This window comes from Nestor notabilis, unplaced genomic scaffold, assembly GCF_000696875.1.
Source record: "Nestor notabilis isolate BGI_N333 unplaced genomic scaffold, ASM69687v1 scaffold125, whole genome shotgun sequence".
Classification (NCBI taxonomy): domain Eukaryota; kingdom Metazoa; phylum Chordata; class Aves; order Psittaciformes; family Psittacidae; genus Nestor; species Nestor notabilis.
In genome coordinates this window covers 121,139-139,427 of record NW_009930549.1, presented here as the reverse complement: position 1 = coordinate 139,427, position 18,289 = coordinate 121,139, and the positions used below count along the sequence as shown (strand labels likewise).

The following is an 18,289-nucleotide window of genomic DNA, read 5'->3' as shown; positions in this document are numbered from 1 at the left end:
CTGAAGGACGGCTGGCTCAAGAAGCAGCGCTCCATCGTCAAGAACTGGCAGCAGCGGTACTTCGTGCTCAAGGGACAGCAGCTTTACTACTACAAGGATGAGGATGATGTCAAGCCACAGGTAGGAAGAGGATGCTGGGCTTTGCCCGTCCTCAGTCTCTCTCTTCTTGCAGTTTTGCTCGTGGGAAAATGGTTTGGGATGGGGCTGGAGTAGGGTATTAAAGGACTTTTCTGCCTCTGGACAGTACCAGAGATTAGATACCCTGATCAGGAGCTTCATGTATGCACCTTCTTTACTGCAAGGGTGCTGAGGCGCTGGCACAGGGTGCCCAGAGAAGTTGTAATTGCTCCATCCCTGGCAGTGTTCAAGGCCAGGTTGGACAGAGCCTCGGGTGACATGAGCGTTGGGCGACAGGTTTTGGTGGGGGGTGCCCCTGCCTGTGGCAGGGGGTTGGAACTGGATGATCGTAAGGTCTTTTCCAACCCAAACCATTCTATGAGTCTATATCTACTTAAATTCTTCAAGTGCCTGCAGGCAGTCAGTAGATCCTCGGGGTGAAAGCACATCGCTGAGTGTGGCACCCTCACAGGGAACAACTGCCTTATCTTCAACCTGAACTTCCCCTATTTCCATTTGAACCCGTCACCCCTTGTCCTGTCACTCCAGTCCCTGATGAAGGTCCCTCTCCAGCATCCTCGTAGCCCCCTTCAGACACTGGAAGCTGCTCTGAGGTCTCCAGCAGCTTCTCTTCTCCAGGCTGAACAGCCCCAATGTTCTCAGCCTGTCTCCATACAGGAGCTGCTCCAACCTCTGAGTATCCTTGTGGCCTCCTCTGGACTCACTCCAGCAGCTCATTTCAAGCCTCTCTGATCCCATCGATGATTCTGATTCATCCAGCTGCAACTCAGGCTTTTGGAGCACTGAAAGTCCTCCCGCAGGAGCCCAGTGGCTTTCAAGAGGCTGAAACTTCATGTCTGTGGCAGAGCCCTATTTCCTCTGGTGCTGAGTCACCCCCACTCAGTCCTCATGTGCCTCGGCCACTCCCATCCATCCCCTCAGCCAGGACCGAGCTGCCCATGCTCAATGAGATGGTTGGGGAAAGGAAGGTCCAAAAGCAATGTCTCTTTTCCATTTTGCTTTTTTATTTCCCCTTCCTTTTCTTCTTTTTCTCTACTCCTCTGCTGCAAACTTTGGGTTTAGTTTGGGGGTTTAAGTGATGCTGTGTTAAAGGAACAGTTTTCCTGCTCTGGTGTTTTGTTAAGTGCCTTCTCCTTTGTCCTATCTTCTTCCACTCCCAACAGGGGTTAAAAAACACATGAGAAGGGAGGAAAAAACAGGAAAAGAGCAAAACAACCATTCTGAGAATGACTTCATCAGAAAAACTGGCATTTAAGAAGCGTCCCTTGATGTTTGAGGAGTAATTCTTAGCAGATACATAAAGCTCACCTGCTCCTGCAACCTGCTTGAAAGAAGGACTTCGATCCTCAATGCTTACACATAGTAGTATCAGACACAGGACACATTTGCAACTCCTGCTCTGCTTTGTCCTAGGGCTGCCTGTCTCTCCAGGGAAGCACCATCAAGGAGGTGGCCAGCAACCCAGAGGAAGGAGGGAAATTCATCTTTGAAATCATCCCCGGTAAGGATGCTTCCCTCCTCTTCCCTCCTCTTTGCTGCACGCTTTTGGGTCCCCCCAGAATCATTTGGGCCACTCCTTTTGCTCCCACCTCTTTCCAAGGTCTCACAGTGTTGAGCTGCACATGAAAATTAACATCTTGCTTTCACTATTCCCACATTGGGGCTGGAGGAAGCTCCTTGTCCCATGCTGAGAAGCCCAGCCAAGCTGTGCTGTTCAGCAGTTTCTGTTCCCTTCTTGCAGCCCTTCTCGAGGGTGCAATGTAAAAGCACTGCTCCATTTCAGAGCCAACTAGAGATCAATGGGGGAATTTGGAGCCAAAAGCATTTAGGAAGGGAACCAAGCAGAAGAATGTGTCTTTTCTCCTCCAATCCTCTCTATAAAGGATAATAAATGGTTCTTTGCAGGCTTCTCTGGAGAGCAGAGCCGGGCTGGGCAGGACACCTGTGTGCTCATGGCTAATTCCCAGTCTGAGATGGAAGAATGGGTTAAATCCATCCGACGGGTGCTGGGCTCTACATCAGGAGGTAAAGGAGAGTAGGGACAGCTCTGGGAGAGGCCAGTTCTCACTGCCTCGTGTTCTGCAGTGCTTCTGTGCAAGGGTTTCAAAGCTGGGCTCATAAATCCTTCCAGCTGGGAAATGGAACTGTGATGTGACTGTAACACCTTAGGAACCCACTCCTAAGCCAGACGCTGTGGTGCTGGGTCTGCTGCAAGCATCAGCAGTGTTAAGTAAATAGCAGCCAAGCATGAAAGAAGCTTTCTGGGCTGGTTTCAACCTCTTCTGCAAACTTCCTCATTGAATTCTTGCCCCCAGAAAATGTTGTTCTTGAAAACAGCCCTTTTCAGTGCTCAAGCACTGAAAAATCCTGCCTATAACCTGCCCGTTTCCTGCTTCTAATATTTAACGACGACTCCACATCTGAGCCTTGCTTAAACCTGGGGGGGTGCCAATTTCTTCTAGCTAGATAAAGGGACCTTATGTGATAGAAAATGTACATTTACAGCAGTACAGAGATCCCTGAGGATAGCAGAGATGTCAGATAGTGTAGAGCTCCATTTTATGTCATTACACAGGTTAAAAGACCCCAAAACTTCATGCTTCAGGGTTCTGGCTTCAATATAAGAACGTGTTTTTGAAGCAACCACTGCATGATGGAGGCTTTGGCCAAAGCAGCCCCACAGAACCCACTTGGGAGCTTGTTGCACACCAAAAAGCAGAGAAGTTGCAAAGGGTGAAGCAATAGCAAAAGCATCTCCAAAATGTGGGAAGGGTTTTGCAGTTACATGTGAAAGTCCCCATGATCAGGCAGGTACTGACAAGCCTTGTGGTTCCAGATGAGTGTTTTCTTGCCTTTTCCTCCTCTGGAAGACACACAGGAATTATTTCAGCTTTCAGAGCACAAGGTGAACACATCACAGGCACTGCTGGGGCAAAAACATGGTAGAGAATCATAGAACCCGTTACCATTGATATCCCAGAGTTCGAGTTTGGATTTGTCTGCTCTTACCATGCCCCAGGCTCCGAGGAGGAAGAGCTGGGATGCAGGCTGCTGCCCTCCCACCTTTGAGCTCTTCTTCTGCTGTGAGTTCAGGAGGAAAAAGCCATTGCTGCGAAGGAAAGGTACCTCCTGCTGCTGCTCCCTGCACAAGGGAGTTCTGGAGGGGGAGAGCAGAGGGGATGGGGAAGGAAAGCAACTAAATCAGTCAGACTTCCAGCTCCAAACCTCTGCTTGGCTTCTTTCTCGGTGGTCTGCTCTGCTTTCTATAGCCTTCAGCTTGCTTTTTCTCCCTGTGCCATCAGCCTTTGTGCTGTTCCTATCTCCCTCTATATCAGCACCCTGCTCCAAGGCAGGCAAGTGGCACAGCAGGAAACAAGGCTCACTGCTTGGTTTTTAACCAGTTTGAGAGCTGTTAGTTCTTTGGAGGAGGAACAAGGCTTCATTATGCTATTATTCCTTTGGAAGATGTTCTGCTTTGCCCCAGACTGCAGCCTCCTTATAGCTCCTATGCTACCAGAACAGCAGGTACCACTGTCACGTTATCACCCGATGCTAAAGCGCCTCCAGCAAAGGGCTGGGGCTCCTCTAACCCCTGTCCTTTCCCCAGCGGTGTTCGGGCAGTGCTTGGCAGACACCATGGCCTATGAGCAGAGGTTCGGGCAGCACCAGGTCCCCATCCTGGTGCAGAAGTGTGCTGAGTTCATCCGGGAGCACGGAGTGAGCGAGGAGGGCATCTTCCGCCTCCCCGGCCAAGACAACCTGGTGAAGCAGCTCAGGGACGCCTTTGATGCTGGGGAGAGACCATCATTTGACCGGTAATGCTGGATCCCCCCTTTCCTGCTCATACACCCTCAAACGTGGGGGAAAGCAGCCTGTCAAACCCCCCCAAGATCCCAGCAGTGCCCTGCAGGAAACCTGGACCCTCCAGGAGGGCTTGGTAAGGGAAGAGGATCCATCAAAACCCCTCAAAACAGAGTTAGAGGGTGCTGAGATTCATAGAAGTAAAGGAAAGCATCTAGGAAAAGCCTGGCTCCATAGAGCAGTTACCTGTGCAGGAGCAGCCAAAGGGAAGAGCCTGCACAGCCCATCAGCTAAGGGCAGAGGTTTAGAGAAAGGAGAGCAAGCAAAGGATCACAAATAAGCTCAGAGAACACCCTCATGCACACAGTAGAAGTTATTTCTTTCCCTGCCAGCCCATAACCATGGTATTTTCCTCCTGTTGCTTCTCCCTGTACTACCACATAGAGATATGAGAGATTTTGGCTGCATCCTCCTAACCCCTTTCCTCTGCAGGGCTGAAAGAGCTACCTGTGGGTCTGAGAGAGGCTTTAGGGAGATGTTTGCCACTGCTACCTCTGCCATGCCCTGTACAAAAGGAGAGAAGAGAGATAAACCCCTGTTGCATCTCTTTATAAAGCACCTAAAGTGAGCCTTTTGGTTTAGTTCCTGCCCTGCCTTACCCACCAGAACTGGGGCAAGGAGTGCCCAGGCTGCTGCGTGTGTATGAAGGTGTTTGATACTGGCTGTGGTGATGCCCCATCTCTGCAGAGCTGAGGAGCTGCCCTGTACAGGATCATACAATGGTTTAGTTTGGAAGGGACCTTCAGCAGTCTCTAGTCCAACCCCCATGGATGGCATCACCTGAGCTTTGGGAGCTGCTGGCAAAATCTGGGCTGCTTGTGAGAGAGAAAGGACCCAAAAGGGACAATGGGTTTAAACTGAAACAGGGGAGATTGAGGTGGTTTTTACCCAGCTTTGTTAGGGAAACCCACAGGATTTTGACCTAACTCCTCCCTGCCCTGTGCAAGTGGAGCCAGGGCTGCTCCAGCACTACAACCATCCCAGCTCTTGGGTTTGCAGCTCTTTCTTGCTTTGTGGGTGCTGGAGCCCTGCTGAGAGCTCTCCTGTTGTAAGCTGCCTGCAGGTCACAGGAGGGTGAGGCTTGCTTGTTATGCAGTGAGTATAGAGAGGGAGTTTGGCCCTTTCCCATCACCCTGCCATGTTAACCCCATGCTGCAGGGCTTGCTATGGCATTGCTGTGGGCATCTCAGGGTGGTCTCCTTGCACTTCAACAAACCCATCTTCTCAGCAAGGAGAAAAGCCAACAGTGGGGTTTTCCAGTGACCTGAATGCTGTGAGACACTGGCTCCACATTCAGTGCCATCTTCACAGCTTGTTTGGGTTCACAAAGGCACTCTTGGACGCACAAGCATTGAGTAGGGAGTGTTGTTGAAGTACCAATAGATACCTATTGTGTATTGGTAGGCCCTGCAAAAACACAGCTCTGAAATCCTCCTCTGTGGCTATGTGCATTTGTTAAAGCCAGTAGGATGTAAAAAAACCCCAAACAGTCCTAAAAATAAATGACCTGAGGGATTTCTGCTGGAAGTTTATCACAGTTCAGCCACTTCAAGGTAGGTCAAATGAGAGGCTTCTGATCTTGACAGTGTCCCTCTGACATAATGTAAACTCTATGGTATGCAAAGCTGCAAACATCTGTCTGGGCAGAACATCTTCAGTAATTGCTGTTAATCTCCAAAACCCCAGGCAAGCTCCTCCAGCTCCACACGGAGCGGGGAGCTCCTGCCAAGCACGAGAACTCCAGCAGGATTTCCATGCAAAGCCTCATGAAGCAAACACAGCTTGGGAAGGCTCAGCCCGGGTGTGAACACTGGGGACCCACCAGCACCACGGTGGGGGGAATCTCCACCAAGGGTTTCTATTCCTGCCACCTGGGGCCATTCCCTGGCTTGGGGCACCCTATGGGCTCCATCCCGCTTGCTTTGGCCTATTTGTATCTTGGATTAGCAAATGGTTTGGGTTGGAAGGGAGCTTAAAGCTCATCCAGCTCCAACCCCTGCCATGGGCAGGGACACCTTCCACTAGAGCAGGTTGCTCCAAGCCCCTGTGTCCAACCTGGCCTTGAACACTGCCAGGGATGGGGCAGCCACAGCTTCTCTGGGCACCCTGTGCCAGCGCCTCAGCACCCTCACAGGGAAGAGCTTCTGCCTCGGGTCTCTCTACCTCTCTGTCTCCTGAATCTCCGCACAGAGCTCAAATACATCCGATGCTCCTGGAGCAGGGTAGGATTTGCTCTACAAATGGGGCTCTTTGCATGTTGCAGGGATACAGATGTTCACACCGTGGCCTCTCTGCTCAAGCTCTACCTGCGGGAGCTGCCGGAGCCAGTGGTGCCCTGGCTGCAGTATGAGGATTTCCTGCTGTGCGGGCAGGCGCTGGATGCGGATGAGAGGAAGGTAAAGCTGCTCTTGTGCCTCTGCTGCTGCTCTTCACGTGAGCTGTGGTTCAGTGCCAGGGCCCTGTGAGCTGGAGACACCGGCTGCTTTTAGCTGTGTGTTATAAGCTGGGTAATTCCTGAGCTTCTAAATCGAGGGGGGGAAAGAGGAAAAAGAGAAATGAAAAAGACAAACCCTCCCAAGGGCAGGGGGTCTTCTCAGTTTGCCTACATGGATTTGTCCATTTTAAAGCTTGTATTTCTAGAGCAGATCGAAGAGCTGCTCAGCACCTCTTTTCATGGAGTCCTTGCAGCAAACAGTGGTGTGAAAACCAGGAGAGGAAGGAAACAGCCTCCTGCAGCCCCCAGCAGCCTGAGCTGAGAGTGGAGCTGGTGGAGGGCTCTGGGTGAGAGCAAGCAAGGAAGGGGGGTTTGGGAGAGGAAGAAGTGAGGAACACTGGAGAAGTTACTGTATAAGCCCCCTCCCCAAAATTCCACTCACGGACACTGTTCCTGTACCCAGAAAGGCAGATAGCCTTGGTAGCACGAGCTCTGTGAACTGCAGGCTTCAGCCCTGTATTTCAAGGACTAACATTTCTTATAGGTTGTTTCACTTTGGGGTTAAAAATGTCTTAAATGCTCATATACAAGGAATGCAAGAGGTGAGGCATGATCAGCCCTTTCTGAAGAGCTCATCGCATTTGTGCTGGGCTGGAGGGGCTCCTGCTCTTCCCTTTGCTGGGCAATGGGCTGCCTCCTCTTGCTGAGCACTGTACAGAAACTTCTGCATGTCCATTCTGCTGGAGAATTGGAATTTCCAAGAGGTGAGAGCATCCAGGGAGGGATGGAGTGACCAAGAGCCGTTCCTGGGTCTGTATAGACCCATGAATCTTAATAGAGCTATTTCTTAACTTGCATTTAGGGCCATCAGGAGCTCCTAAAGCAACTGTCCCTCCTTCCCAGAGACAACTACAACCTCCTCAGCTATATCTGCAGGTCAGTCCTCTGCACAAGGCATGAACAGCTCAGATTTGGTGTTGGTGAGTAGAAATATCATGCCAAAGGCTGAGGCCGACTCCTCTGGAGAGGATGGTTCGCTTCAAGGCACCAGATCCTGACTTTTGTAAAGGGAGAACTTCAGCCATGGGGAGAAGCACCCTGGCAATGCCCGAGCAGAAATTCCTCCCCTAAACCTCACTTATGAACCCCTGAGAATCAAAACCAAGTGTAGGTTTTCTAGGCAAAGCCTTTTGCAACAAAGCTGTCGGGTTTCCCCCAGCCCAGGGGAGTTTGCTCTGATTTGAGATTTGAGCTTTGATTTTCAGCTCATCATATGGTGGGTTTTCTATTGATGCCACTAAGACCCACCTCCAGTTTGCTGTTATGAGGCATGTTTCTGTCCTTGGGATCTAGAGGAAAAGCTGGCTGGATGAATGAGGGTTTATAGCAGTGGGTGTGTAAGGCTTTTTGCAGTCTTCCTTCTCTGACTGGAAATATTTGCCTTTGGATTCTGGCAGGTTTCTACACGAAATCCAGTTGAATTCTAGTGTCAACAAGATGAGTGTGGATAACCTGGCAACAGTGATTGGAGTGAACCTCATCAGACCTAAGAGAGAGGATCCTGCCATTATTATGAGAGGTAAAAGGGACTCCTGGGATATGTGGCATAGGAGCCCCTCCTATGCTGAAATACTCAGTTACCTCCACATTTTCTGCAGCAGACCCATGGATAGAAGGCAGACACATGCCTGAGCACAGGAAGTGCAGCAGAGGAGAGTAAAGCCACATGTTAGTTAGGCTATAAATATGTTTATAGTGACCTTTAGGAGTTGCATTGTGTGTTGCCTCCATAGATTCCAAACAATGGAGGAACTTGGTGAAATCACCTTTCTTATCCTTGGAGCTGGAAGGTATAAAATTCTTCCTAGAGAAACAAAGGAAGCACAAAGAAATTACTGTTGATTTAACCAGTAATCCCAGGGGCAAGGCCAGATGCAGCAGAACTAGGTTAAGGCCAAAGGATGCTCTGCTCTGCAGACATCACATGGAAATGGCAGAGATGTTCATATGCCTGTTTGTATAACTGGTAACTGCAGTTTGCTTGTTCAGCCAGAGAAGCCCAATCTGGGGCTTGGTGTAGCTGAGCAAACTTCAGTCTTGGTGGCTCCATAGACTACTCCTGCTGTTCTGGGGTGATATAAAAACCCTTCCCTTTAGCTGGTTTTATGATCCTGCTTCTTGTCTTCACTTCATGTCTATGTGCATCTCCACTTCGGACACCAGAAAGACCAACTAGAAATGCAAATGTAGGTAGAAGAATCACAGAACAGTTTGGGTTGGAAGGGACCTTCAAAGCTCATCCAGTCCAACCCCCCTGCAATGAGCAGGGACACCTTCAGCTAGATCAGAGTGCCCAGAGCCACATCCAGCCTGGCCTGGAATGTCTCCAGGGATGGGGCATCCACCACCTCTCTGGGCAACCTGTGCCAGTGCTTTGCCACCCTCGTTGTAAGGAATTTCTTCCTCACATCCAGCCTGAACCTCCCTCCTTTAGTTTCAAACCATCGCTCTGCAACAGGCCCTGCTAAAGTCTCTGCCCATCTTTCTTATAGGCCCCTTTTAAGTACTGAAAGGCCACAATAAGGTCTCCCTGGAGTCTTCTCCAGGCTGAACAACCCCAGCTCCTCACAGAAGAGATGCTCCATCCCTCTGATCATCCCTCTGATATCAAACTGTCTCTGACCACGCCTGTCACACTGGCTTTGCTGCTGACAGAGCTCTAATCCCTTGCAGGCACACCACAGATCCAGAAGGTGATGACTGTGCTGATCAGTGACCACGCAAACCTCTTTCCTCCATCCAAGGACATGCCACCCTCCCCACCTGCCCAGAACAACGACAAGAAGGCACCCATCCTCCGCAGCTCCGTGGGCTGGGGTGCTGCTGAGGACCCTGCGGTGGCCAGGGCAGACACACTGATCCAAAGGCAAATGGTGAGGCTGAATCCCCAGGGAAATAACAAGCCATACATTAAAGAATGTGGGATTCATTATGATGGGAGCTAACAGGTCAGAGAGCCACTAAAAGCTCTTGCTATTAATAGGGTAAAGAGCTAGAACTGTCACGCCTGGAATATCTGCATCAGGAAAATGATGTAGAGAAACTTTCCACTTTCCTGTGGAAAATCCACTGTACTGGGAAAAACTCCTGCAGTTTTTTAGCAGAAGAGATGAAACCTTTTCAGCTCCTGCTGGTGAAGGGAAAAAATTGAGGATTAAAGGCTTTTGTCAGAAAGAATCTCTGCAAAAAGTGGGAAACATGGTGCGTGGCACAAGTTTTTTATGGAAAACTTGTGGCCATTCCCATTGGCATGTTCAAGGGTAAGAACTGCAGTCACAGCAGTCGCTGCAACCTGTCCCTGCTCACAGAGCAGGATGATGTCCTAATGCCATGGGTCTGTTTTGCAGAGAGAGGACCTGAATTCCAGCACTGCCCCCGGACCAGCTGCAAGCTCAAGTGCACCCAGAGAAGATAAAGGGTCCGAAGATACACTAAGAATGTGGAAAACACAGTCAAGGAAAAGAACTCAGACTTTACCCAACAGGAAACCTTCCCTGGCAGCTGCTTCCATGGGGGAGAAAGGCAGCAATGACAGGAATGACTCATTTGAGTGCTGGAAAGGCTCCCCTGGGAGCAGCGTGTGCCCCGTGGTCCCTGAGGGACACAAGAGAACGTTGTCTCATGATCTTTTTAAGCTGCTCGACCTTCACCGGGCTTCAACCTACGATAACGTTCCCACCTCCCAGGCAGAGAGTGGGGAAGGCAGCGTCTCTGAGAAGGAATTCCTGCCCTGCCCCAGTCCCAGCCATGAGGCAAAGGACAGAGCCAGTGCCAGCAGCAGCCCTGCCGAAGTGCCCAAGCCTGCTGAGGAGAGCAGGGAGTTCCTGCAGAACATGGTCCTGAAGCTCGAAAAAGAGATGGAGCTACAGAAAAAAGACTACGAGGAGCAGATTAAAAGGTAACACAGTGCAGAGTGCTGCTCTGGGGTGAAGGCTGGACCTGATGACCTTAAAGGTCTTTTCCAACCTAATTGGTTCTATGAATCTGGAGAATTTGAGGTCTTCAGCTCATGTTATTACACGTGAGCTCATGTATACGAAAGGTCTTTTCCAACCTAATTGATTCTGTGAATCTGGAGAATTTGAAGTCTTCAGCTCATGTTATTACACATGAGCTCATGTATACATGTTATTCACGAGCTCATAGCATTGCACAGATTTATTTACCAACAATACTATACAGCATAGCACTGACTGATGATAAAATAGAGTATTAGCCTGTCTAAAAGTCAATGCTCACGTGCTGTACTCTCACGACATAGTTGCTAATGTCAACTATGCATTAGCATAGTTGACTAGTTATATTACTAATATAGCACTGACTGATGATAAAATAGAGTATTAGGCTATCTAAAAGTCAATGCTCATGTGCTGTACTCTCACAACATAGTTGACTAGTTATATTACTAATGTAACTAGTATTATAACTAGTTATATTACTAGTCTACAGTTCTTATGACACCATTGTATGGCACTGTGATGCTTCTGCAATAATCACACTGTCATAATTCCTGTTATTATTACAGTATTGTACCAATATGCTATCCAGAATTCAGCGAGGCATTTGTACATTCTTAGTTGTAACCATCAGTGTTATATAGCTTCACATATTGTTAACATGTTATTATATATCAGGTGTATTGATTTATTGCTTTATTGCTTCATGTTATAGAATCACAAGCTGGTTTGGGTTGGAAAGGACCTTAAGATCATCCAGTTCCAACCCCCTGCCATGGGCCATTGTGTAGCCATTGAAGGTCAGGGGATCAGCACAGCACCTCTGGTTTCTTTCATTGCTGAATGACAGCAGGCAGCCTCCTTAAGAACCAGGTGGTGACTTCCCAGCACTCTTCTGAGCTCGTCCTTACGTGCTTCTTTTCTCTTTGCAGTCTTGAGAAGAAAAACTGTGAAGTCTGGACCAAACTGCTGAGGCTGAATCAGGACATTGAGAAGGAGAAGAAGAAGTCTGAGGAACTGGAGCTGAAGTTGATGAACGTGGAGCGCTCGTGGGAGGAGGCAGAGAAGAAAAACAAGATGCTTGAGAAGGAGATAAAAAACTTAGCTAAATCCACAAGCAAAACTGATGCTAAAACCAACTAGGAGAAGACAGCCAGGTATGCACAGCTGCATGAATGCACAGGAATTGCCAAGCAAGTTCAGAGCCAGGGACTTGTATTGGCCCATGTTCTGCTACTGACCATGGGCTGGTTTGGAGGAAGGAGCCCAGAAGTTACAGGTTGGTTTATGCTCTGAAACAGGAAATTTCAAACATATTCTTTAGCTTTTTTGGGTGTGTTTTTTTCAACTCTTTCAGCTGCTCAAGTAACCTGTAGAACAGGCCAATACTTCTTGCTGCTCAATCAGAGTACCTTGCACTCAGGACTTCAGGTTAAGGACACATTATGCCTTTACAGAAACAAACCAGCAAGCATCCCTGCTGCCAACCAGCTGGCTCGTTGCTGGAGATACCTCCAGTGCTTCAGAGTGGGACAAAAAGGCCATAAATCCTGGATCCAGGGAGTTGGAAAAGCCCTGAGGTCGGGGGTGGCTCAGCCTGTCACGGTGTGCCTGGATGGTGGCTGTGAGTGCTGCCAGCACCGCTGCTGGGATGTTCACATCAACACATACAGTTCATTATTGCTCTTATAGAGCAAGAGAAGCCCAATCAGCCTGTGGGGTCTCCTACAGCATCTCCTGCTCTGCTGTGCTGGACTCATCAATATCAAGGTATAAAAATCAGTGTCACAAACTGTTCTTTAGTTAAGCGGCTGCTCAGTTATTTTGAAATCACTGTTCCTTACAGCCATGTGTGTATAAATCCAGCAGAGCTGCTGCTGAGGCTTTGGAGAGCACTTTCACACTCCCAGACACACAGAGAGTCCATCAGCAGCTTTACCTGGTACAGAAAAAGGGGCTTCTGCCTTTTCCCCGATGGATGTATTTCGAAGCACAACAGGTCTGGACTTACTTACTGCCTCTGCTTTGGTTTCCCATCATTTCATCAGCACACAACAGGATTTCCTCAGCCACTGTGGTGGAAACCTGGGTTCGACCCTGACAATGATGCTGGGTCTCTCCCTGCCACTTGCTGCCATCAGCCTAAAGACTAACTGGACCCGAAGGTCTCGTGGTGCCACTGTGGCTCTTGCTTGCTGCTTGTTTTCCCACTGCCTGCCAGCAAGTTGCCCTTCTACACACAGTGTCATGATGCTGCTGAAGCTTTTGGTGGTGGAAAGAAAATAATAGGACTGTGAAAGAAAACCTTTCCCTTCTCATTTAAGTTCCACACAGCCTCAGCCCAGCCTAGAGCCTTCCTGGGAACAGAAATGGGAAAAGCACAGGAGTTCTCAGTTCCCAAGGAAGATGTCTCTGTGCCAAGCAGGGTGAGGTTAATGCAACAACCCTGCATTTCTGCTACTGAGGACTTGGTGGTACAGAAGTTCAGCTCCAACCAGGCTGCAGACCTGCTTGGCAGAGCCTGCAGGGGGAACCGGACTGGGGAGAGAAAGGGACACAGGGGAAGCTTATGTGAAGAAGGGGGAGATTGGGAGCAGGCATGTGTTATTAGAGAATAAAGTCAATATTGGGTATATAGCCAATATATATTATATAGCCAATATCTAATCAGATTACATCTGATTAAAATGTTTCACATCTGGTCATTTGAAATCTCAGTGAGGATCAGAGCACTCCTTTGGTTGGAGCAGAGGGTCTGGACCTGCTGGTGCAGAGCTCCACAGCCTTGCAGAGGGGTGAACAGCTCAAAGAGCCTTAAAGAGCACAATGTGGCCTCCACCAGCCTCAGCCACCTTCAAAGATGAGCGACCCAAACCTCCCTTCCTGTCCCACACACTGTGACACATTTCTTGTCTCCTGAAGCCTCTTTCAAGCCCCACTCACACCATTAGTGCTGCAAGTCAAAGATCCCACCATGTACCTATGGGACCCACATCTTTCTGTCACCCAAATCAAGTGGTTTCCAAAGAGCCTGTGAGATGCATTTTCCCTGCCATCATTTCAGAGCAACTGTTCCCATCCTCAATTCTCTCCTGTGATTTCAGGTGCCCTTGTCAGAGCTGCTCCAGGGCTTGTTTTTTGCCTTGATAAGGAGCTCATTCCTGATGTGGGTATGAGGCTCGGGAGTCACTTAGGGAGAAACTCCTCCACTGGGTCTAGGAGAAGCAGCATGAACATCTGGGCTGGAAATGCCACATGCTCCTTCCTGCACAGATCAAGAGTGTGAAGAGGCAAATAATCCCTTCAGAGCCCTCCGCAGGGTGTAGTGACGTGGAGAGCCTTGGCTGGGGCTCACAAGTCATGGTTAGGACAAGTGCACATGACTCTAGTATAAACTGTGCATTCCTCCCCTTCCGCTGCAGATAGGCACAATGACCCCTGCCAAAGCACGGCTGCTTCTGAAGATCACAGTGACTTTTGGAAGACGTGCTGCCCGTTAAAATCTGGAGTGTTTATAGTGGTCATACCTAAAAGACAGACTCCCCAATAGAGGTTAGGAGGGCTGGGAAGTGAACAGCCTCAGAGAGTGACACTGGCACCATATCAGTTGGTGTTGCTGTTGGGTAAGCCCAGAGCCACACCTGGACACTGGCAATGCCCAAATCCTACTGGATTTAATGCTCTGTTGGAGACATCAGAACATGAGATGCCCAAAAACTGATGCATGACCTACATCCCCCTGTGAAGCTTTGTGGGGAAGGAGTAGCAGAGGAAGTCTCCCCTGTTCCTGAAGCAGGGTTTGCTGTTCCTCAGTGCTGCAGAGGGCATTATAAAGTCAAGGAGAGTTGTTTGGTGGCTGCTCTTCAGCTCAGCTGGCTTTAAGCATTGACTGTGGAGATCCTAGAGAGCTTGAAACTACTACTACCTTCCAGCAGATGGTCTATCAGAGAGAATGAAGAATAAAGCCTGTAGAAAAAGCCTTTTCAACCCTGAACTGGGCACCATAGGCTTGGAAACTGCACAAAAGGCAGTTTTAACCCTATTTACACCTCACGCTGCACAGCCTTAGGACACAAGAGCATCCTTCAAGATGATGGGAGTGCAGGATAACCCACAACACATACTGGGGATTTTCCAACCTCTTTAAACATGACATGGCTCTCCATATGACAGCAATAATCCCTCAGATCTGAGTGCTTCTAAACCTGCTAACCCATGCATTATGGGCTGAAAATATGACATATTTGAGGATATCTTTTCAGTCCTCTTTCACTTCTTTGTGTTACATCAAACCCTGTGTATAGCTCTTTGTATCCAGTGCATTCAGGTAGAATCACTTCATTGCATCGAGGCGTTGGGTAGGCGTGAGAGGCAAGGAAGGAAAACCATCCTTCCCACATTATTCCCTTTGGATCCCAAGCCAGTCACGCTTCTGCTGACTGATCCCCTCCTATTTTATCAAAGTTGCATTTTTGGCATGATAGCAATGTTCCTTTTTTAGCTTGGCTACTGCCTAAAATAGCACGTTGTTGGGGGAGGCGAGGTGGACGTGCAGGAGAAGTGTCCAGCGAGTGTTTAGGGTGGCTTATACACAGGAAAGCAGTGAGAACATGTTGTTCTCCCCAGGATCCACAGAGCAATGCAACCCATCCTCCTGTTACAACCCCAAACCAAGCTGGTTTTAATCACACTGCCACATAGAGACTTGGTGCGTGAGTTACTGTTCACCAAGGTGGGGAGAGACAAAAGAGGTCCCCACACTCGGAGCCAGACTCTCCTTGGAAGCAGTCCCAGTGTCCCACTTGCTTTGTGTTTTCCTGCCACCTGGCTGCAGCACAGGGATGCTGCGGAGCCAACTGACCTGCAGGAAAACCAGCCTGGCAAAGAGGAGGATGCTGACAAAGCAAGGACCATCATGGGCCAGGAGGGAAGCAGCCAGGGGAGCCGGGGCAGGACCTGGCCGAATAAGCACTCTTTTTTTTGGGAAATGCTCATCTATTCCACAATAAAAACCCTGTGGATTTAGGAATTGGGAGTTACTGAAGCAGGTAAGTGCAGTGATGCTTGTGAGGTGAATACTGCGGAGAGGCTCCAGCTGGGACAGCTTCTTCCCTGGAGCATCCGCATTGGCAAAAGCTCACCACATGCATGTTAGGTCACACTCCTGTTCTCCTCTGCAAGGGTTTTCTGAGTAGGTAATTCCCATAAACACAAGTGATGAGCAGTTAATTGGGAACATGGTTTCTTAATAAATAAGGCTTCTAATTTCAGCTAAATGCAGCAGCCAGGTGAGTGGTGTGAGGGGGGGGCAATGTTCATTGGTTTGGGTTGAAGGGACCTTGAAGCTCATCCAGGTTCAACCCCTGCCCCGGGCAGGGACACCTTCCACTAGAGCAGGTTGCTCCAAGACCCTGTACATCCCTTGTCCAAAGCCCCTCTCCAGGTTTCCTGGAGCCCCTGTAGGCACTGGAGCTGCTCTAAGGTGTCCCCTTGAGGAGCCTTCTCTTCTCCAGCTGCCCCAGCCCAGCTCTCTCAGCCTGGCTCCAGAGCAGAGCTGCTCCAGCCCTCGCAGCAGCTCCATGTCCTCCTCTGGCCTCACTCCAGCAGCTCCACATCCCTCTTGTGCTGTTGCCCCAGGGTGTGCTCAACCTTTAGCAACCATCAGAGAATGTACCAGCTCCAAACCCCAACAAGCAAAGAGCTCAGCGAGAAGGAAACATCCTGTTTACACCGTGTAGGGAAGCTTCACCAAAAGCCATTCACTTTTCCTGCCTAACCCTATCCAAAAGGCCTCCCTGTGCTCCCTGTGTGGTGCCAGGAGTGCCGTCAGCAGCCCCTGGTGTGCCTGGTGAAAATTTGCTTTATCACATGTAAAAACACGATGTGATATTTCAACCCTCTTAACACAATGTACCGAGAACAGGAACTGGGAGCAGGGAATGTGCCTTTAATCTCATCAGCTGGCCAAGATGCTCTTTGCTCCATCCAGGCAGCTATTTCCAAATGAGTGTGTTTTAAAAGCAGCCAGAGAGGCAGGGGCCAGGCTTTGAGCTCTTATTAAAGAAATGGGGATAAGCATCAGCTTGGCAGCTGCTTCCTGAGCATGTGAGAGGTAAATCTTTCCTTTCCCCAGAGGTGTTGTTGCCTTGTTTCCTTCCTCATCTCCCCGATAAGGACCAGCACAGGCTGCCATCCAGCCTGAGAGGCTCCCCCTGCTCTCTGCATGCTCTGGATGAGGTCCATGCTCCATCCCTATGGCCAGCACAGGTTTTGAGTGTTTTCAGTGACACCTTTACCCTGTGTGTCCCTTCCTACGGCTCAGAGGATGATTTTCTAGCGCTGCCAAGCGTTCCCTTTGCATACACCCGTGTTTCTGATACCTCTAAAAATAAGGTGCTCATTTTAACTGCTGAACTCTATGGAAATGCCAATCCAAAAGGAGTCACGAGGTCAGCCAAGCACCCCAAGGACGGTTGGTCCCAACACAACAGCTACAGGCAGCGCTGAGGAGTGAAAGGTCGAATGAAATATCCGCTCTAAACTGGAGCGTTGTCACACCATGGGAAAGGGATGTTTCCACTGGGGGAGTGGGACTATCCTGCTCCCTCGCTGCCCTCCTCCAATCCAGTGTAAAGAAGAAGGGGATAAACCACCCTTACAGTTTGCAGAAGAACTGGGATTCGTGCTTAGAAACTCATCAGCTCCATAAGGCTGGATCTTTCCCCTAGCTGGCAGTGGAAGGGCATTGGCTTAGGGACAAGGATAAGCACAAGAAGGCATGGAAAAGCAGCAGCAGCAGATTAAATTGCTGTCATCCACTCTGCCCTGCTGCTGCTCACTCAAATACAGAGATAATGGCAAGCAGGATGGCTTTGAAAGCTGAAATGGTAGCGGAGTCTTTCTTCCATTTGAAAGGCTGTTAAGAAATGTCATGCAGGAACAGCAGCCCATGACATCCGTCCCAGTGTGGGGATGGAGCTTTCATGCTGTCTGTATCTATAGGACTTTTTAGGGCGCTGGTGTAGGGCTCAGATGGTTCGACTGCTTTTTGCTTTGGTCTTGGCTTGTGTGTCACCCAGCAAGGACCATTGCCCACGAAGGGGAGCCTGCAGCAGTTGAAGCATTGCAGGGCCTGGGCCAGTCAAGGCAGCACCATTCAAGCCAAAGCAATGAGTCCTCTGTCCCGATGAAAGTCAAGCCATGGAGGTGACAATTTTGCCCTCCAAGACTCAACACAAAAGTAATGAAGACTTTGACAATATTTGCAGAGCACATACAAAGACCTGAGAGTGCTGAACCCCAATCTTTGCTATAAATGTGATACTAACTCATCACCAGGCTCACCGGATAACTCTATTAGCTTTAGGCTAAAGGATGCTGACAACATCGATGCCAGTGGTGAAGACACTGGTTTCTTCCTTGAGAAGTATGATGCAGGAATGAGAGAATGCTACCAAAATGGGATGGTCACAGAGAGAACAGCCAAAGGTGGGTCTAAAAGTGCAGTTCCTTTGTTAACAGAGGTGCTACCAGGTCCCTCAAAGGCTGCTGCATTCCATGTGTGCACCGACCACAGTGCAGAGCAAGGTCCAGCTTAGCTCTAGCTGAAGAGTTTGGATGCTGGAGAAGGACTCTGCATCAGGGACAAGGGGTGATGGGTTCAAACTGAAACAGGGCAAGTTCAGGTTGGAGATAAGGCAGCAGCTCTTCCCTGTGAGGGTGCTGAGGCGCTGCGTGTGGCTGCCCCATCCCGGGCAGTGTTCAAGGCCAGGTTGGACACAGGGGCTTGGAGCAACCTGCTCTAGAGGAAGGTGTCCCTGCCTGTGGGCAGGGGTTGGAA

The 18,289-nt window shown here is 49.5% G+C and overlaps 1 protein-coding gene across 1 annotated transcript; it reads left to right on the top strand.

Annotated features, from left to right (window-relative positions):
• Positions 1-3: 3 nt before the first annotated feature.
• On the top strand, positions 4-11,592 carry ARHGAP25 (Rho GTPase activating protein 25; the record flags this gene model as incomplete). The annotated part of the gene is made up of 10 exons (XM_010015446.1): positions 4-120; positions 1,552-1,639; positions 2,044-2,163; positions 3,746-3,953; positions 6,263-6,395; positions 7,296-7,369; positions 7,891-8,012; positions 9,167-9,366; positions 9,841-10,391; positions 11,382-11,592. Coding segments are annotated over 10 exons (1,824 nt in total), but the record flags the coding sequence as incomplete, so codon positions are not given.
• Between the last annotated feature and the right edge of the window lie 6,697 nt (positions 11,593-18,289).